Source organism: Melopsittacus undulatus, chromosome 9, assembly GCF_012275295.1.
Source record: "Melopsittacus undulatus isolate bMelUnd1 chromosome 9, bMelUnd1.mat.Z, whole genome shotgun sequence".
Taxonomy (NCBI): Eukaryota; Metazoa; Chordata; class Aves; order Psittaciformes; family Psittaculidae; genus Melopsittacus; species Melopsittacus undulatus.
Window position 1 is genome coordinate 30,808,769 of NC_047535.1, and position 19,990 is coordinate 30,828,758.

The 19,990-nt window shown below is 45.8% G+C and overlaps 1 protein-coding gene across 4 annotated transcripts in view; it reads right to left on the reverse strand.

The window, feature by feature from the left end:
• Positions 1-19,990, reverse strand: part of FRMD4B (FERM domain containing 4B) — a 123,342-nt gene that overhangs the window by 34,716 nt on the left and 68,636 nt on the right. For all 4 annotated transcript variants that reach the window (XM_034066145.1, XM_034066144.1, XM_034066146.1 and 1 more), the window contains exons 6-7: positions 9,330-9,386; positions 8,328-8,350 (exon numbers count right to left, since the gene is read on the reverse strand). In XM_034066145.1, the coding sequence (XP_033922036.1) occupies positions 8,328-8,350; positions 9,330-9,386 (80 nt within the window). The remainder of the gene's footprint in view (positions 1-8,327; positions 8,351-9,329; positions 9,387-19,990) is intronic.

Sequence of the window (19,990 nt, forward strand, 5' to 3'; positions counted from 1 at the left end):
CATGAGGAGAAAGCAGCAAAAGGCAACAGAGGAAAAAAAAATGAGCAGGGTTAAAAGTGCAAGAGAAAACATGGGGGATGGAAGACAGAGCAGGGAATGTACAGGAAGAGCCAATGGATTTAACAGCTTTCGAGTATGTCAGAACAGCAGGATCTTGGCAGCAGGATTTTGAAGTGTGCTCTCTGACAAATCCTCTTTTGTGACAAATGCCAGACATTTCCCATCATTTCCCAACCTTTCAGTTTATGGTCTGGTGGCACATTCAAGAAAGTTATTTTTCTACTGAAGGAAGACCAGGATGCAGAAAGGCCATGAACAAAGGGCTCCCACTGGCATGGGACAGCCAGAGCTGAGCCTTAACCCGCAGCTGACAGGGAGAATTGCTTGGGCCACAGCTGCAAAATCTGCCACTTGAATACCAGGTAGGAACCGCCTGTTCAGAAAGGTATTTGAAGGAGCCTTCCAAACCCTGTACATGAAAAGGACCATGACAAGCAGTGTAGATGGCTTTTACAACACCAGGCTTCTTGTGCATCTAAGATGCGCCCATGCTGTGGGCTTCCCATGCTGTGCTTTAGTCTCACAGCTTGAGAGAAATGCACCAAACACACAGTGAAGATGGGGCTGATCAATCCTTCTTCACACTTAGCATAGGCTGGACCACAGCTCTGGACCCCAAAGCCTAACCTGCAGCTCCAGATCTGCTCCTTTTAGGCCAATTTCTCCCTGACATTGAGAGAAGAGCGGCAGCAATGATCTCACAGAGGTTTGGTGACTGGAAGATGGACCAAGGGCACCAAGGAAAAAGCAACATTTCTCTTATCAGCTATATGCATGCACCACTGTATCTGAGGACATCGGAACCATACAACAAAGAACGTGATCTGCTCCCAGAGCCACCTTGGCAGATGAAGCACTGTTCATATTTCCACTCTGCAGTAGAGGAGCAGGGTGCTGAAGAAGCAGCACTCCACAGCCAGTGAATATCTGCAACCTGAACCTCCCCTAAATTCTCAGGTCTTCTTTTACAGTTCTTGATGTGAAATATGAGTACTCTGAAGATAAAACCCTTTGGTCCTTGAACAACACACCTACCACTGGTGATGGTCCACAGTCCCACAGATCTGGTACAGTATATCCACATTTATAGAGCTGCTCAACCATACCAACAGCACATGTTAGCATTGCTTCTCTATCAGACCAGACGGGAAGCACACAAGCTCTGCTCTACCTGGGGATTTACTGCAGAGCAAAAGTGACTATTCACAGTTGATACAATGCTTAAAGGGCCCCAAACCCTTCCTCGCAGCAGCAGATTGTTATTTCTAACATTCACACTTTCTTCCTGTTCGCACAAAAGTCAGCTCAGCCCTATTAGTTGTGGGGTTTAGCCTGTCTGAGTACAGCAACAGCATTTAAAGCTTGTTATCACAGCCCTGTGTGCTGATACAGACAGACATGGAACCACAAGAAAAGTAAATTATCCAAACAACGATAAAGACTTGACAAATCTGCAGAAGCAAAAAAGCTGAGGCTGAGAAGCTGTCGTTCCATTTCCTCAAAGCACAAAACACCCCATGTGATGGATCCCAACCACCATGGGAAGGAAAAGCAAGAGAGATTTATTTTTGCTTTTCCAAGCAAGGATCTTGTCTGGAGTCAAAGCAAAGCCCCAACTCCTGCTCACAGCTGACAGTGCAGGGCTGGAGAAACTCTGTGCACCTCACAAAGTTCCCCAGACATTCAGCAGAAGGGAGGTGAACACATTGTGATGCAAAAGCCATGAAGTTTAACTTTACAACAGGAAAAGGCAATGTGTTTTAATGCTGAACCTGTGCTTGAGGGTATTTCTAGGAACAAGGGACAAGGGGGAGAGCATCTTTTACCTAAGGCTCTGGATGCCATGATGCTACTCCAAGTATAACAGCTATGACAGCAACAAGTCTCTGACTTGTCCCCTGCATAGGAGATGACTTGGGGGATGATGGATTTTCTGGCACCACCATCTGCCTTGGATGCAGAGCACACACAAAAGCCCTCCCTTGGTGGCTGGGCTGTACCCATTCTAGCATTGACTCTCTGAGTTAAAAGTACCTTAAAGGAAAAGAAAACAAAAGAAAACAGAAAATCGTGGAGGGACACAATTGAAAAGGACTAACCACAACCACCCCTTTGCTGTCCCTCAGTAAACTGCATGAACCTCAGGCATAACAAATCTAACATGTGTGCTCCTTACTGAACTGCCATAATTCTATGTTAATATTAAAAGTTACACAGCAATATACAAGCAGTAGATCCCATGAGATCAGATTATTAATGAAAACATGCTTCTCTCTTCATCTAATAATTTTTGCTCATTTCACCCCCAGTGCTTCCACCTAATTCATGTGCTACATAGCAAACATACTTATGAATTCCTTGGGAGCTCTTACAGAACTGCTTTAAAATACAAAATAGTAAAAAACCATTAAAATTACATCACTGCAGAAACTATATGTGCCTTGGTCTGCCCTGAACTGTAAATTGTATGAATTTACAAGTAGCACCAGTAGAAAAAAAAAAAAAACACTTGCTGTTAAATTCTAGCAGAAAATTATGGTCCTACCTACATAATTTTTTTAAATTGCACCTGGTTTACACAATGAATTTCTACTTTTTATTGGAAAAATAAAACACCAGGAGAGAACATTTTCATCTCAGACCTGCTGCCCAAGTGCACAGGCAGATGGAGTGTGGCAGCTCTCTGCCCAGCTCCCATTTACCTGCTGCCATCCTTCATGGTACACTGGGCTGTATAACCCGCACAATGAAGTACAGCAACTCACTAAGAAAAGCAAGACTTCCACAATGTCAGAGAAAAATCAGTGCAGTTTTCAACCAACTTTCTCTGAAGAGGGTATAAAATTCACGTAGGCAGCAAGCTCTTTGGGAAAGTGGGTATCTGATACCTGTCATATAGGGGAATCGTTGTACGAAATATACATCAAACATGACTTTCCCTAAGCTTGTTTATTTACTACCTGGGTTCATTGGATGAGCCTAAATAAAGTGAAATAAATAATCAACTCCCTCAGCAAACAGGTTCTAAATTAATCCTTGCTCATCTTGTCTCAAATTAGCTGCTTATTGCGAAAGAGTGAGCTTAGGACAGCACACAGCTCAGCCTGACTGAGACAAGAGTTAATGGTTCACAAGCAAATGCCTACCAAGGTATTTAAAGAAAAAGTGTGCAGAGTGGCAGCTGAGATAAAATACACAATGACTCACTTGGCAAACAAGAGCCGTGGAGCACAAGGAGTACAACAGCAGCGCCAGCACCAAGCACTGATTTACAGCAGGGCAGACACAGCCCACACAGAGCAGCGGGTCATGCAAGTAAATGGCATTGCATGGGCATTTACAAAGCACTCTTGCATGGAAAAGAAAACCAAGAACTAAACCACAGTGCTGCTTATGACAGGCATCTGATGACCTAAGTGAATCCACCACCTCTTTTGTATCACCCACTGATATATGCGGAAGGCAATCCTTGAGGTTTAAACAGGCAATCCCGACTGTGCTCAGGTCTTTTGCCTCTGATGGAGGTCAGCATGAATGTAACTCATCCCCAGTCCCAATGGGCCTGAAAAAGAGCTTCCAGTGAATGGTTCACAATAAGTCTCTTTCCTCCAGCCTAACAGAGGCAGGTCCATGGAGCAAAAGGGTTTGTGCTGGGAAGCCGACACACACATTGTACCCATCTCAGAGCTTTCTTTACGCCAGCTATAATCTCACCCCACAGCCTGAGCCCCTGTTAGTGGCTGGCACACACAAGGTGGGCTCCATTCCTGCCACATGGACATAGCTTGAGCCCTCCCAGACCTCTCCAGGACACAAACCTAAGGAAGAGGAGTAGGAGCAGCTGGGAGATTTGGTCCAGATTCATGTTTCTGCTCCAACCCCAGTCCTGGACATGGCCACACCTGGAGTTTTGGTCATATGAACCTGGTGAGACTTCCAAAAACAGGCTGGACCAGCTGCCTCCAACACAGCTCAGGTGTGTCCTGCTGCTGAAGCTACCTTAACCTGCACTGAGCAGGTGCTTTGCCATCAGACAAGTACTAACTTCTTTGGAGCAGCTATTTGATAGCACATGTTATCATTACCACATTCTATTCTACCAAGAGATATTTCCAGTTTATCTGGAAAAATAATCATCTTCCCAAGTAAATGCTACCCAAAAATCTAATGCTGAGCACTCACTCTTAATTAGGAGCAAATTGTTAACTTTAGACCTTTTCCAATCCTAACTATTCTATAATACCAGTTTTCTGCACCTAGACCGAACACTTCATTTTCTCTTCAGTAAAGCTTTTAAATACAGCAGTTTCTGAGCCAATTACTCCATAGCAGGAGTATCTTTCACACAAACCTTTTCCTTTTACAAACCATGTTTATCACCCCTATAGTGATAAACCCTGGTGCCTCGCACATGTCAGCTATCAGGAATTCATTATTTTGTCTGTGTTATGTTATACCAGTCCGGAGTTATCTTTGCAGCCCACAGGCCAGAATCAAAACCGAATGCGTCAGCTATTTAAAGAAAATAGAAGCCCTCCTCCAACAATTTAATTAACTTTCCGGGAGCATGGCTGGGTTTCAGTCCTGGGAATGTTACAGGGGAAAATATGATCCAAGATTATCAGTCACAAAATACACTCTTCCATAGCTAACCTGATTTTAATAGATGTTTTTCTAAGGCTAGAAGGTCAGCATTTAGGACATCTCAGCTAAAAACTCTTATCAAGTCACAAAGAGAAATAATACTACATATTGTTGTACAGCATTTTGAGGGCAGATGCTTAGTCTATAAACTCAATACAGCTAAATTATTCATTTCCCAAAGAGGCAACACATTATATGTTGCATATTTACACAAGGAATGATTACCAGACTGATCTGTTATTTTGCTTGCCTGCCAAGACATTAGGTTTCTTTACAATTCAAATAAAATACCTAAGATAAGTAGAATATGGACTTTTTTCACCCTATACTGAGCCATGCCAGGAGCTGGAACCTGAATCAAATTCTCTTTCGAAAGCCCTTGAACAGTGTTTTAAAACATCAAGATTTTGTAAAACCAGGCTGGCAGCTTTTTCTGTTTCATTTGCAAACATGAGAGTGGAGGAGTGCAATTAACTAATACCGAGTTTCAAAACTCCTATTAATGACTAATACTTTGCTTGGGGTTGCTATTACAGGAGCTAGAGAAAAACTGATGGGAATTCAGTTTAAACAGAGCAGCCGTCAACTGGAAGCCCTGGATGAGTCACGAAAAGCAAACACAAGCGAAGCCTTACATCCCTTCTCTCGAGGAAAACCTGCCCAATCGTTGCGTGGAAAGGCAGAGGGCCAGGGATCTGCAGCATCCCAGACTTGCTGGGAACAACAGCACTGCAAGGCTCAGGAGGAACAGTCCCAACACTGTCCCACGTAAGGGGGGGGATGGCTCATGGAGCACCCCTGCGATACGCTCTTCATCACACACAGGGGGGTAATTATCTTGGCTGGGATCACCAGTTCAGTCAACAGGAAAAGGAACTGGGTGTGCAGTGAGCTACACTGACTGTGGTCCACTGCCACCTTTGTTAATCATTCCTTCTGCAGCCCACAGTCATTTGAGGCTGCCTTTGGGAAACCAGAGCTGCCCAAAACAGGCTCACGTGCAATGGACACACTGCCAGCGCAATTCTGAAGCATGTACTTAAGTCTTATCAAGATGTCTTAAAAGCCAGGGTCCTCTTAAAGTAGGACTTCGGTGGTTTATCTTACATAAAGCCACTCTCCAAATGAGAAGGTGCATACCCTTGTCCTAACAGCCCCACTCAGGGTGCTGGGGTCCCATTGCAAACCACCTGCAACAGCCAAACCCCAAAGACCCTGATATTCATGACGTCTGTGCTACCATACTGCACAGCCCCTCCAGCCTGACCCTTTGTGCTGTAGAATCAGAAGCTTTTACTTTCTCTGCGCACTGCAATGTCATGTTTGCTCACTGAAAATAAACAGGTTTCAAAAGAATGCGCTCACCCACTCTGCACGGGTATGGGAGAGTGGTTCTCAGGAGACTGCTGCTCTGCCATCAAGATGCTATCTGAGAGCAGACTGGGAAAGGGGTTACTGCAGAGCTGCAGGAGTTAGAAGTGTTTGGACCCTGGTACTGATGTGCTTGCTCCCAGCCAAAGTCAGGGGAATTCACACAGTGATCCCATCAGGGGACGTTTCCCCATGGAAAAGCTTCCCTATGGCATATGTGAGAAACCAAGCCAGCCAAAGAGTGCACTGGCCCATTTTTCACTTTGAGAAAGCTAATCTCTAGGACTTCAGGCAATTCCTGTACTTACCATGTTTGTTCAGCACTAATTCATTATAAAGAAATACTAACTGGTGAGTTCTCACGTAAGCAGGAATGGTGCAAGAGCCACATTCCAAAACGTGATTCAAAGTGGAATAGCCAAACGACAGTGAACAACGGACGCACCAAAGCCAAAGCACTGCAGATGGAGGCAACTCACTGCACAAGCAGCAAGGATGTATTCCTGGTATGGCAGCAAGTTTGGCAGGGGAGGCCAGTCCTGCAGTATCTTTGTGAAGATATGCTGGTAATTACGCTAATGCTTTATCAGCGGTGGCCCAAAGGACCACTTGTGATATGTAAAATGAAATTCCTTCGCTTCTGGTGTGCTCACTGTGCCTGAGACAGCTGGCCAGGCTCATTTGCTATGGAGCAGAACATATGTTCTGCTTAACAGAGGAAACAATTGCTGCAGCTATTTTCATGCAACTGTTAAGAGGAAGAGCTGCACTTGGAAATCACTCTGGTAGCAGTGTTCTTCCCTTCAATTCTCTTCAAATACTTTTAAAGGTAACCACGGGCAATCCACTCCTTGCAATGTGTCTGCAGAGGCATGGAAGATACAAGCACAGTTCTTGGCCATGTGAAGCAATACTTACAAACCTACTCACAGCGCATAAGGAGTCAATGTTAAGTTTAAACCACATAAGGGAGGTTTCCACCACAAAGGTAGCTTTTCATTTTAACCCCTCTTCTTCAGAATTGAGAGCACGTGCCACCAGCTGCTACAGCTTAATAAGTTAACCCCTGTCAAGTGAACAGTGGTTCTCTTGTTAACTACACCTAAACTGAGTTGAGCTTAGGGCGTCCCTGTGAGATCAGGCAAGATGAGTTGTCTTTTTAGAGAAACAAAATGCATCAACACTGCAGCTATAAGCAATATACTGTGGTCCACAAAGCAGGTCTACAGCATGAATAGGAAAAGAAATTGTACAGCCAGCCCCAGCTGATCTCAGTCACAAGGACATCTCTTCCTCCCTGCAGGCATGACAGCACACCAACAAGAAGGAAAAGGAGGCTGTGATGGACTTCACGAAGCATGTCCTTTAGTGGAGAAGGGACTGAAGAAGGCATTTGGAGAAGACGGGGTCTTGGGCAGCAGCACTGGCATGCACTTAGCTGCACACTGAAGGAAGCAGAGTGGGTCACATTGGCAGACAGATGTGACTTGACCCCTGCATCTGAGCACACAGCGCTCAACCGAGCATTTTCAAAGCCTGGCTCTTAAAAGCTGTTGTAGCCAAAGCGTAAAACACTCCTCTCTTCCCATATGGAAACTCAGTAAGTAGTAAAACATTAACAGGACCAAAACCAACCTTCTGAATTTCTATTTGCTCAGTGAGCTGTTTCTAATTGAAGGTCTTTTCCCCTGGCTCTAACAGGTCCCAGTGTGACCCCACCTCCTCTGCAGGGCCGGTTACCGTAACCAGGGCATGGTAAGAAGTGATCTCCAAGGACAAGCCCCATCTTTTAAAGCCCAGCAACCAGGTCACACACCAGCTACAACACAACTGTCAGGTCAAGTGCGGGAGGGAAGGGAGAGGCTCTGCAGGGCAGCTGCACAAGAAAGCAGCTCATTGATCTCCAGTGCAGGCAGCTGACAGGCTCCATATCTGCACATGCTGCCACTATACAGGCAGGGTCACCCAGATGGATCCAAGCCACAGTGCAAGAAGTGTGGGAGCTTATACCCCATCCCCTGTTCGGGAAGGGGAGCAAAGCGGGGTGGCCTGAAAAGCTGTTTTACCTCAGAGCCTACTCACAAAAGGCATTACTCACCCAGATTTTATCCAGCCCAGCAGTGCATTTCACTTTCTTGAGCCACTGCTTGCAGCTGGACTTTACCCCTTGTTTTGATTGTTTGCAGTACAATGCCAACACAGAAAAACACATCCATCAAGCACACTGGTATTAGAAAGGAAAATGTTATTACCTGGAATAGTCTCCTTTAGCTTCCTACAATTGAAAAACAGTGACAGAGTTAGAACAGGAGCTCTTCAAAAGTCCTCATTTTCCCAGCATTGTTCACTTCCCCACTCCCACAGCTCCGGGGCCAGATCCTGACCCCAGTTACACGCAATGCAAAGCATGGAGCCTGCCCGCATGCATTCAAGAGCAGAACTTGGCCCTTTACGCTTCCAGCTGTAGATAATCCGCATACACCATAAATAAAACTATTTCCAAGAGGGGAATGAGTTTCACACTGCAAATCAAATCTTGCTTTTACAGCACAAGAAGTGAAATACAATTCTCTCTCCGGCCAACTGCATCCATCTAAAAGTTGGCTTTACAGGCAGGTCAGCAGTTGAGAGGAATTGTGTTCACTCGAGATGAAAACAACAGTGCAGGCAGATGGAGCTGCTGCAGCTTTGCCATGGCACTTTGTCACTGAGAATGCAATAGGGGAAAAAAATCCTAAATGTTTTAAAGGCAGAGTTTTATTTTATAGAAAATGGTAAATAACCAGAGTGTGAGTACAACAAAACTTGATTAAGGAGAACAAAACCTGACATCGCATATTTCAACATAACAGAGGTATCAAAAACACAGGCTCTAGAAAGATTCACAGGCATAATCAGCAAATTTAGCTTCTCCTCCTCCCAGATCTGCAGAACATAAATTAGGAACTGATAAATTGGATGGGAATCTGCCCAAATACATTACTTCCTTTGGTGAGTTTTTCTTCTTTCTTTCAATTTCAAATGCCTCAAATAAATATTTCCCTCACTTGCCCCTAAGGAAAACACTTTCCAAGTTTTCTACCTTTTCTTCCCCCTTTCCCACCTCTCTCTCCAGCTGCAGAAACTATAAAAACAGCTCCATGTGCATGCTTTGATACAAAGGGGGGAGAAAAAGAGAAGCAGAACACAATCGAGCTAAACCAAGCCCAAGCCACCGGTGACCGCGCCCGAACTGCACGGCAAGAGCCGCTTACCTGCAACACCAGCGCTGCCAACTTGAAGACGGTCTCGCTCTCCACTTCAATCTGCCCCTGTGCAGGGAGAGAACAGGACATGAGCACGGTACGCCCCGCCTCGCCGCACACCCGCTCCGCCCCGCCGCGGGGAGGGACCGGGGGGGACCGAGCGGTGCCTGGGCACAGTGAGTTCCAACGGGCCGGAGTCCCCCCCAGGGGTGTAACCCCCTTCTGCGAGCCCTTCCTCTCTGCACAGATCCTTCCTTTACTGTGCTTTACCAGGCGCGGCTTTGCAGTACTGCAGCTACCGGGACTTTTGACCAGGGCATGCAGAGGTAGGATAAGGGAATGGGTCTGAACTGACAGAGAGGAGATTTAGATTAGATACAAGGCAGAAGTTCTTCCCTGTGAAGGTGCTGAGGCGCTGGCACAGGGTGCCCAGAGAAGCTGTGGCTGCCCCATCCCTGGCAGTGTTCAAGGACAGGTTGGATGGGGCTTGGAGCACCCCGTTCTAGTGGAAGGTGTCCCTGCCCCATGGCAGGGGGGTGAACTGGATGAGCTTTAAGGCCCCTTCTAATCCAAACCAGTCTGGGATTCTATGACTGTGCACACCTCATCAAGGACCTGCTCTTGCATGCTGCAAAAACACGTGAAAAACTTGTCACCAAGCAGGGTTGAGCAAGAGAGATTCTCATGGCACATCAACCCAGTTCCACAGTGGTACACACACCTCTGATGCTAGATAAGTAATACTTATCAATCACAAGGCTAACATAACTAAGCTTCCTTTGGCCCACAGCACCTGGATCTTACAACCTCCGGTTCTCACAAGTACACTGCAGTATTCAGACAAACTGATGGACCCCCATGCTGGAAATCTTTGTATCTTGACCCTACTCCCAAACCAGACCCATCCTGACAGCACTATGCATTTGCTGACTTAAGTGGTGTGCAGCTGATAAATGCCAAAACATCAAAACTACACAAGAATCCTTTTTTTTTTTCCCCTTCTTGCAATGTTAAGTGCAGTCTTTCAAAGTTAGTGTCTTATAAGTAAAAGTCCCGGTCTTGGTTCTACAACACTGTCACCAGCAGTAATGCTGGAAAAGTGAAGGAGATGCCCTTACAGTTGGAGTCTTGGGTTATCAAAGCTACTGTGTGCAAAGGATAAAACTGAGGCCATGAACCAGCCCATGGATAGAGATTTATTGTTTCTGATTGACCTTCTGCAAGTGAAGTTGGTGGACACGATGCCACCCTCATGCCACCAAGAGCCCAACACATCCTCTGTCCCCACTTGGGTGAATGAGGGGACAAAGCAGACCAAAACCTGAAACAGTGCCAAACCCAGGGCGGCAGGAAGATCTACAGCATGACATATAGACACAGGGAAATGACAGCTCACGATCTATCAGAAACATCTGGAGCTGAGCTGATTTGCCACAGCTGCAGGTCTGTCCCACAGAGAACAAATCCAACAGCGAACAAACAATTCAATTTCCATGAAAAGGGAGGCTTCTTTTTGCCAGCTTTGTCAATAAAACATTCCAGCAGCAGCGCTCCCCCAGGCTGCTCCACAACAGCAGACCAAGAGGAATTTCCCCTTCCCAACAGGTGTGGCAACAGCTATGGAGAAGTAGCCTCCAAAGCATTCCCAGACATATTTTATTAGAAGAAAAGGAGGAGCACATCACAAGTTAGGAGGAAAAAAGAGCTTCAAGTTCATCCTTCCTTCCGATCCCTTTCATGTTGATGCTTAAGAAAAAAGGCAAGGATTACAGCCCAGAAACTCTTCACATAGGTGCAATTTTAAGGCACTTTGTTACTTCCAGGTCTGTATCGGGTTAGTCTTTGTCATGCACATCTGAGCTGCCTTTCTTTAAGCTTAAATTGCATCTGCTCATAGAGGCTCTGAGGGCAACTGCAGCAGTGGGAGGATTACAGAGATTAGGTCATCCCAGCACTGCACCCCTGCTCAGCAGGAAAACACGGGCTCTAGCTCAGCAAAGCGGTCCCTGGACCACAGTATCAGGGAAAACAGGGCCAGAAGGAACCTTAAACTCATCAAGATCATGTCCCCACCCCAAAGTGAATCAGCTACATGCAGCTCATCACCTTTTAAGCATGCAAGAAACTCATCCAGATTTAACTACCTCTGTTGCTGGCTCCAATAAAAACTCAGCAGCACTCTGTGAGCTACTGCAACACTGAGTCCCTGCTGACCCACAGCAATGCTGCTGCTGGCATTACAGGGGTGTTTGGGACTTACTAACCAAGCACCTCTTCACTTTTCATCTTCAAAGCACCTCACAACCATTAACTAATTAGCAATAGTAATTACGAGGCTGCTCCTCTGTGTATTTAACTTGGTCCTAAATATGAGCATTAAGAAACTCTGGTCACTTTACTAGGCTGCTATTGCATGGCCACAAATGTTAGGAGAGATCCCACAAACCACTTCATTTAGGGTTTTAGGAGGCTGAACAGGCTGAAAGGGACCGCCTTCTTCAGGTGATGAAAGTGTGTCTCTGCTTTCATAGTGAAAGGGTTTTGCTGTGCTGATGTCCTCAGTTTTGAAAGCATTTGATTAGAAGCTGCACTGAGGAGTGAACAGGTAAGACTGTGCCCCCCTAACATGACCTCTTTCAGAAAAGATGCTGAAGGTGTCATGACCAGAGCAAAGGGGACAAACAGGACACCCCAGGCTCATAGCTGCCACCACAGGTCTCCAGCTTTTGCTAACCTCAGAAAAGGTTGGACCAGCCCTAATTATTATCACATATAGCCATACCAGAACAGGGGCTAATCTGAGGGAGGCTCTGCATGAAAAACACCTTCCAGAGTGCAATCAGGAGAACCCCTACCCTTTGAAGGGGCTAAAAACCAAAGAAAAGGCTACAGGGAGGCAAAGGGACCTCCTTGTATCTGAGCTCATACAGGAGCTAAGTAGCAGTGCAAGGATTTGAACCAGGAGATCCCAAAGCCCAGCTCAGCCTCTGTCTAACAGGCTAACTTTATACAAGTGAGTCTCTTGGACAATTCCTTTGAGCCTGGAATTATTTTCCATCATAATATAACATTATTTGCCATCTGGTCCCCCAGTTGCTATGATGCTCTAATGTAATCCATCCCTGCCCTGGGCTGTCAAGGAGTTTGGACAGCCTTGCCTTGACACAAATCCAAATAGTGATGCATGTCACTCAGGAGCACAGAGCCGCAACTCTTCCCCACTCACTCAGGCACTGCTTTGATTTTATAGCCATCTTTCGGCCCCAAGGCTGTTGTTGGATGAGGGGGTCTCTGTCTTAGCATCACTTTAACAAGGTCAGATTTCAAAAACAGATGGGGAAAAGGACTGTAAAAAGATTCATTTGCAATGCCTGCAATTGCCAGGGTAATTTAAGCAGAGACTTCATTGAGCATGGGGGCCCTGGGAGCCAGGGCAGCGAGTATTCTCACACAGCTCTATGCTGGAGATGAAGATGGAAGTTTTTCCTAGATTTATCCCAAGTGGATACAAGGTCACCAGCATGAGGTTAAGTAGATGGATGTAATTCTGATAATGGAGTCAGAGACTTTTACATTTGAGATGTAAATAAGTTTAAACAGACCAGTGGGTGCAGCTCCAGGGAGGGGATGAAACTGATATGTCTCAACTAGAGTTTGCACAGGGACCAATCATTTTAACCAGCGAGACAGATTCAGCCCCTTGTGTGGCTCTCCTAAAGGCCACTGGCTTATCTAAACATTGCATTTGGTCCAGTGGATTCAGGTGGTGGCTTTTGTCATCCTGACAAACATCAGAATAATAAAAGGTTGTAGCAGATGTCCAAACCAGGTGGCAATTACTATAGACCAGGAACAGGTCACTATCTCAGTAGCTAGTAAAGATCAACCCCGCCTTCAGTGCCTATGGGCAGAATTTAGTTCCTGATTCAGGTATGAGCTCAAGCCTTTTACTACAGAGACACAGACTTATGAATGTGATAAAAATCACAAGCTTGGTCATGAATAGAGCAGCGAACCCTCATTAGACACAGCAACAGCACTAGAATTTACTGTCATAGCGATACAAGTCTGAAATCCTAGCAAGACAGATCAAAAATGATGATAATGAGCATTAACTGTGCTAAGCAAATCTTTGGACTGTAAACTCACACTAAAGCAGAGTAAAAAAAAGCAACACACAGGAACTGTCATCTCTTACTCTTTACAGACAGAGCAAGACACAAAAACACACGGTTTGTTCAAACCACGTGTAACCTCCAGAGGTTAAAGCCTGACAACAAACACATTTCACCTGAAGATTTGAGACTTGAGATACCAACACACCTCTTCCCTCCAACCCTTTAAAAATGTATATTAACCACAGATATCCCCAAACACACACAATGATTGAATAGCCTCAAGAGAGCCACAATACTGAGTATAATTACCCACTGAAAGGTGATTAAGAATACTAAGAGAAAGAAGGGTGCAATTAGGCAGAGGGAAAGAAAGGACCCAAACATCTACAACAAGGTGTTCAGATGGAGGGAGGCAATTAGTTGGGTGTGGACCCAGCACAAGTGAACAAAGTGATACCAGCACCTGTGCCCTTACCCGGCACCATTGTGCCTTTCCCCATGAGACCCAGCATCCCCATGGTGTGCCTCAAGAGCCAGAGGTTGCAAAGGCAGGTCCCTGCAGTGCAGAAAGCTTCACAGCTTCTCAGCATCTAAGGGTTCTCTGGGAGCAGAGGCTACAGCAAGGTGGCCTTAGCTCCTGAGGCAGGGAGTGGTTGTCAGCCACAACCTGTTACACAGCACAGGTTGAGCAGTGTTGAGGAACTAGGTCAGGCAAATGTGGCATCTTGCTCTGGCAGTGTGGCTGTGCTGCCTAATTACACCACAGAGACAAGTAATGGCAGCAACAAATAACCCTCCAACTTGAAAGCACCATCCCGATTCCTGGCATTCACACCTACATCTCAATCCTGCTGGTGTCACCTGCTGTTCCCACTGGACATCCCATTACATTTCCTTCTGCAGTGGAAGCTCCAGACTTTGCTGAACATTTTAACTGGGACTAGTTTCCCAAGGAGAGAAACACTGGGTTTCGAAAACACAGCAAATGTCTGCCTCCAGCACATTAGGGAGGTAAAGCAAAGCACAAAGCCAGCAGGAGATGCAGACTACAAGCCAATATAAGAGCAAATTAAAGGGTGATTATTCTGACCCTCCTCAAAAAGGCACTTCAGATTTCTGCTTGTGCTGCATTTACCCCATGGGGCACTACAGCCTGAATAACTCAGGAGGCTTCACAGCTGCTTCACAGCATTTAGATGGTCCATGATGTCTTCCATTTCATCTACTGATCCTCACAGCCCTTCTTACCCAACGCAAGAGACCACAGCCTGAGAACAAACATAGCTCAGTGAGTGCACAGCAGCTCTCTCCCAGCAGAATCTGCTGCTTCCCATCTCAGCAGCTTTGTCTGATCCAGCTCAACAAAAGCTGGTAGTGCCCTGTGGTGAGGAACAGCTTCAGGTTTCTGTTACACTCTTTATTTCGCTGTCTCTGCCAGCCACCCTCATCCATCTCCCTTGTTTGCATTTTGTGCCTGAGCCAACGCTTAGATGAAACTCCAGGGAGAGCAGCAGCTGCTCCAAGACTCGTCTGCACAGTTCAGTGCAACAGGAACACATTTAGTGCTGCTTTTCTTGCATTAATATAAGAGTGAAAGCAGAAAACGGGAGAAAGACATGAAGATTTCCCTGTTCGTAAGCCAGGCTGTATGGCAAGCATCATTAGACTTAACATATAATCACAGCCTTTTGCTCTCCTATCCCAGCACCACAGTGAGATACCCAGCACAAACCAACAAAAGTGGCTGCCACAGCATCTTTACACCCTGTGGCCAGGAGACCAAAGGTGTAAAACTCTTCATTGCAATTAACTCCAGTAGTTAGACCTGGTAGAAAGTTACTGTGTCAAGAAATGCCAGCTATGGAACTTTGGCTGCAAACCAAGTGAACCTTCATGTGTGATGGGCCAGCCCAGCTGGGACACATCCTATACCTTCCCTGGCATGAGCCTTAACAGGTCCCCAGAGCACCATCACCTTTACAGCAGGCAGCCTTGGACCAACCTCAGCTGTGCTGCAGAGTCCCTTGACTATATCCAAACCATGGCCAAGTCCCTCCCCAAGCTGCCATCACAGCCCCATGTGAGGTCTCATGAGGTAATGAGTAGGGGGCCCCATAGAGATCTGCCAGTTTACATCAGCAAAGGGGTTCTGCCTCCTCCTCCTGTCACATTTTGTTCACCTCACTCCACCATTCCCATCTGCTGATACACTACTGAGGGGGTCTGGATCATGAAGGTGGCTGTCAGCACCTATGGAAGATAACAGCCCTGAAGGTGCAGAAGGCCAACTGGTCCTGCTGATCCTCATCCTGGGCTTTCCACGTTTCATCTTTAGGAGAACAACAAATACAGGCAATGGACAGAGCGTGCTTCATAGCCTTGGCGAGGATCACACTACGCTGTGCTAGGAGGCTGCATGGGAATGCTCTCCTCTCCCTTGAGATGGGGGAGAATTAGGAAATCTCTGTTATAAAACTTTCGAGAGCTCTCTAATATATGACCACTTTGCTCTCCATGAGCTGGAAACCAGCCAGGCTTTATGCTCACACCAGGGGTCTGTTTCAACAGCTCTTCTTGGTAAGCACTGGTCTTCAGGCTGCCAAGTGCTCACAAGCATCGCTGTTCATGAAGCTCTCACGGTTACAGACTCCTCCAAAAACTTCCATTTCCTTTAACTTCTTTTTCTCTTTTTAAAGCAATTCTTACAAGCCCTTGGAACAAATGGGAAATTAAATAAATAAGCTCCCCAACACCCAAATACAGAGAGGAAAAGGGGAACACAGCCAACTTGACCATGATTGTAGTTTACAGAACATATTTTAAGAACTGGCAAAGAGTCAACAGTATGGGCTGCAGAGCTATATGGAGGTTAGCTCTAATGTATAATAAACTTGACAGTGATTCTCTAGCCAAGTAGGGTGTTATTTTTCCAAACTTGGCTGTTTTGAAAGAAGAAAAGACTAATTTATCTTTCTGAATTTATCATCAACATGTGCATGACCAGTTCTCACCCACCTCCTTAAAAGTATCCCAGCCATGGTCCTGGGTTGTGCAGTAACACACTGAACATGTTAAAACTCCCCCATTGCTGTGCAAACACATCAATCCTGGGATACCCATTTCACCTGAAACCAAGTGTTAGGCTTTCTCTATGTTAAACTCCAGCTGTACAGTACATTTCAGAAAGAGCTGTAAATCTAAACCCAGATTCTTAAAGTCAATGACAGGAGAGAAAGCTTTTAAATTGAAGTTGTCACCATGGAAGGTTTTCAAGCAGCAGTTCTCCAAGCCAAGACAGGCACATAGAAAACAGCCCAGACACACACAAAGCATCTTTCTAGCCTTTGCATTCTACCAAATCGCATGTGGATAAATTAGCTTTTAACTAAGTGAATGTGAGGCACTTCCATAGACCTGGAGATCTAAGTTACCGGTTCTCATCTCTTGCTCAGTGGCCCAGGCTGTTCCTGGCAGTGGGTATAACTTCTCCAACCTCCAGCACAAAGAGCATGGATTCTGGAAAGCAGGAATCATGGATGCTGTGTGGCTGGACCACACTTGACTGAAGGCAAGGGGACTACAGCATCAGGCCAGGGGAAAAACGGGCAGCTCAACATGAAAGGAGCAGCATGCATGCTTCCTGCTCGGTGCACAGCAATTCTTGTCTTTGGGTGCAGAACTGTAACTCTGCTACGTGATTTGGCGAAGTAAAAATGAGGTTTCAGCCTTCCTGTGCTTTGGACAAAGGGGCTGCCCCCTGTTCCCCCACTCCTCACAGGGGCTGAGGGCAAGGCAGAGGTTCTCTCACTGTGCAGGGAACAACACAGGGCATAAGTGATGCACAAACCTAGCATGTCACAGCAAAGGCTCCAGAGGCACAAAGGAACTTTGACTGCAGAGCACGGAGGTGGGGGAGTGGGTGGGGAATAGAAAGAAATACATATTTGGCAGCAGGGATCTTATTGTTATCTTGTCCCTTCCTTGCCAAAATGTCTACAGGGATTGTGAAATGCACAAGCTCCAGATTCCTCCAATCTCTGCCAGAGGAAAGTGGTACCTGATCTGCAGAAAGGAGCAGAGAGGTTTGCAGGAAGGAATGTGGAGCTGAAAGGTGTGGAAGAGCAATGTGGATGTGCACTACAGAGCACCAAGCTAGCCTCTGCCCCTTTCAGAATTCTTATACAGGTTTTTATTCCACTATTTATAATTCAGAATCTGTATTTCATAGTACATAGTCATCAGTGAATATATTTAATGTACTAAATTATTTATTCCAACTTTTTATTCAGCTGGGAGCAAAACCTCTCTGGAATCATCTGGAGCAAGGCAGCCAACACATGCCTCACTTCATTAGGACTTCATTAGGGAAATCATTTTCTTTGATTAGTTATAGCCACCCACAGAATTTCATGTGCAGAATCACCCATCGATCTCTCAAAGAATATAGTAAACACATTCCTGCTGCAGCCTCTGAACCTCATTAAGCCATGGATAAATCCCCTCCAGAGGCAGCACTGGCTGTGTTTAGCCAAGCCTTTGGCTGGCTCTTGTGCATCCTACATGCCAGCAGAAGCACGGACATGCAGCATCTCGCATGCAGGGCAGCATCACCCTCTGCCCAGGAAAACATCATTTTCCTTTAAAGCACACACAGGTACCTACACATTACTGTGCTGTCAACACATGCCAGTACTCAGGAATGTCAAGAGCACAAACACAAACTCCATCAAGCATCAGTCCTTTGCACCACCCTGGATTTGGGCTTTTCACACGCTATGTCCCCTATGGAGAATGAGCTATTGTGAAAACTTTGGAAACAGCTTTGTGAAAACAAAAAACATGACTGGCTTTTAAGCAATCTTATCCATGTAGGTCTTCTCACACCCCTGGTATTGCAGCATTTATCCTCTGACCCACATTCCTGGCCCACACAGAACAGAAGCTCCATGAAACGATTCAGGTTGGGATATGGCCCTGGTAGAACATCCTCCAGCATACCCTGTGTTGAGGAGTAACCCCGAGCACATGGGCTGGGAGTGGGATGCTGCTTTTTGAGACACTGGGGTTTCCTCACTCCATGAAAGGAAAGGAGATGGGGAATAGTGAGGGTGGGAAGAAAAGCTAATCTAAGGCAGTTCTAAACCTCCTGGAGCTGGATTAATGACTGAGAAATGCCAGGGAACATTCTTTGCTGTCATCAGTGAGCATCAGCCACTTGCTCCACCAGAGCTGGGGATCCCTCCTATTTAGAAGCCAACATTGCTCATCCTGGAGCCTGTGCATCCTTTCCTCTGTGTGAGCGCACCCGAGGTGCCTTTGTGCATCTTCATATCCCCATCCCATGGGCTTAAAGAGCAGAGTTGACCCTGTGTGCACTTCATGCACTCCTTGAAGCCTAGAGACTGACTGTAAGTTTACAAAGTAGGATCAAATGTTTTTAAAAGACCTAATTTGAACGTTAAAATCCACTGGACCAACCCTGACAGTAAATAAACTGGTTTCTGCTGAAGTGGCTGCAGGCTTCTACCAAAGCTGGGCTCTGGAGCCACCCAGCACAATGTGCTGCAGGCAGAGCAGGGGTTCTTGGTTTTCCTTATGTGTGGAATCACGCAGTGCTACCAAAGATCCTTCTCTCAGGAGAAAGCAATGTTCCTCATCCCTCTGCTCCCCACAGAAACCGGACACAGCAGAAAGCCCTCTCTGCTTCTGGCAGTTCTCCTTGCAGGAACAAGGAAGCTGGCACTTTGGGCTGCTACCAGTTAAGAGCACACACTTCACAAGCCATGGGGGGAAACCAGCCATGTTTCCCCCATGGAACCAGCCTTCATCCAAACCTTTCTCATATGCTATATGAATATATGCTATATGCACTGCATGTCAGTAATATGAAGTTATGCTGCCTGAATAATGGTATTTATTCAGGCCAGAAGTGACTTTGTATTGGTTTGGTTACATGTGTGCCTAAGATCAGTGAGGGAAGGTCTTTTATGTTTCTCCTCTTTGCTTTCTCTTATGCTTTTTATATAACACATACATTACACCCAAATGTTATTATATTGAGTAGCATTTGTTTCAACACATTAATTTTTCACATTCCACCCTAAAACCAGACCCATTTTCCAGTTCCAAAATTACTTGTGCTGTCTGTCTAGTTGAACTACTTCAGTTTCCCCTGAAAGGATGACTGCGAGTTGCCAAACCCCTTCATTTAAAGTGGCACGTATGTCAAATGGAGATTTGCTTTTTACTGATCCTAACCAGTGAAGCCTCAAGTTCTTCAAGCATCTTGAAAACTTTAGCATGTTGTAAAAAGGCACCAATTTCCTCTACACTTCCAGAAAGCAATTTCTGTGCAAAGCACAGTCATAACTTTGCCATTAACCACTTTTCATGTCAGGTTTCTAATCCCACCATAAAATAATGAACACTGGATACTGAATAAGAATCCTCTAACACCTGAAGCATATTAAATGTGAAAGCTTTGGCATGCTACACTGAGCTCCACCACCAGCTAATGGTACAGAACTGGTTTCCAAGGAAAGGTTTTAAGAA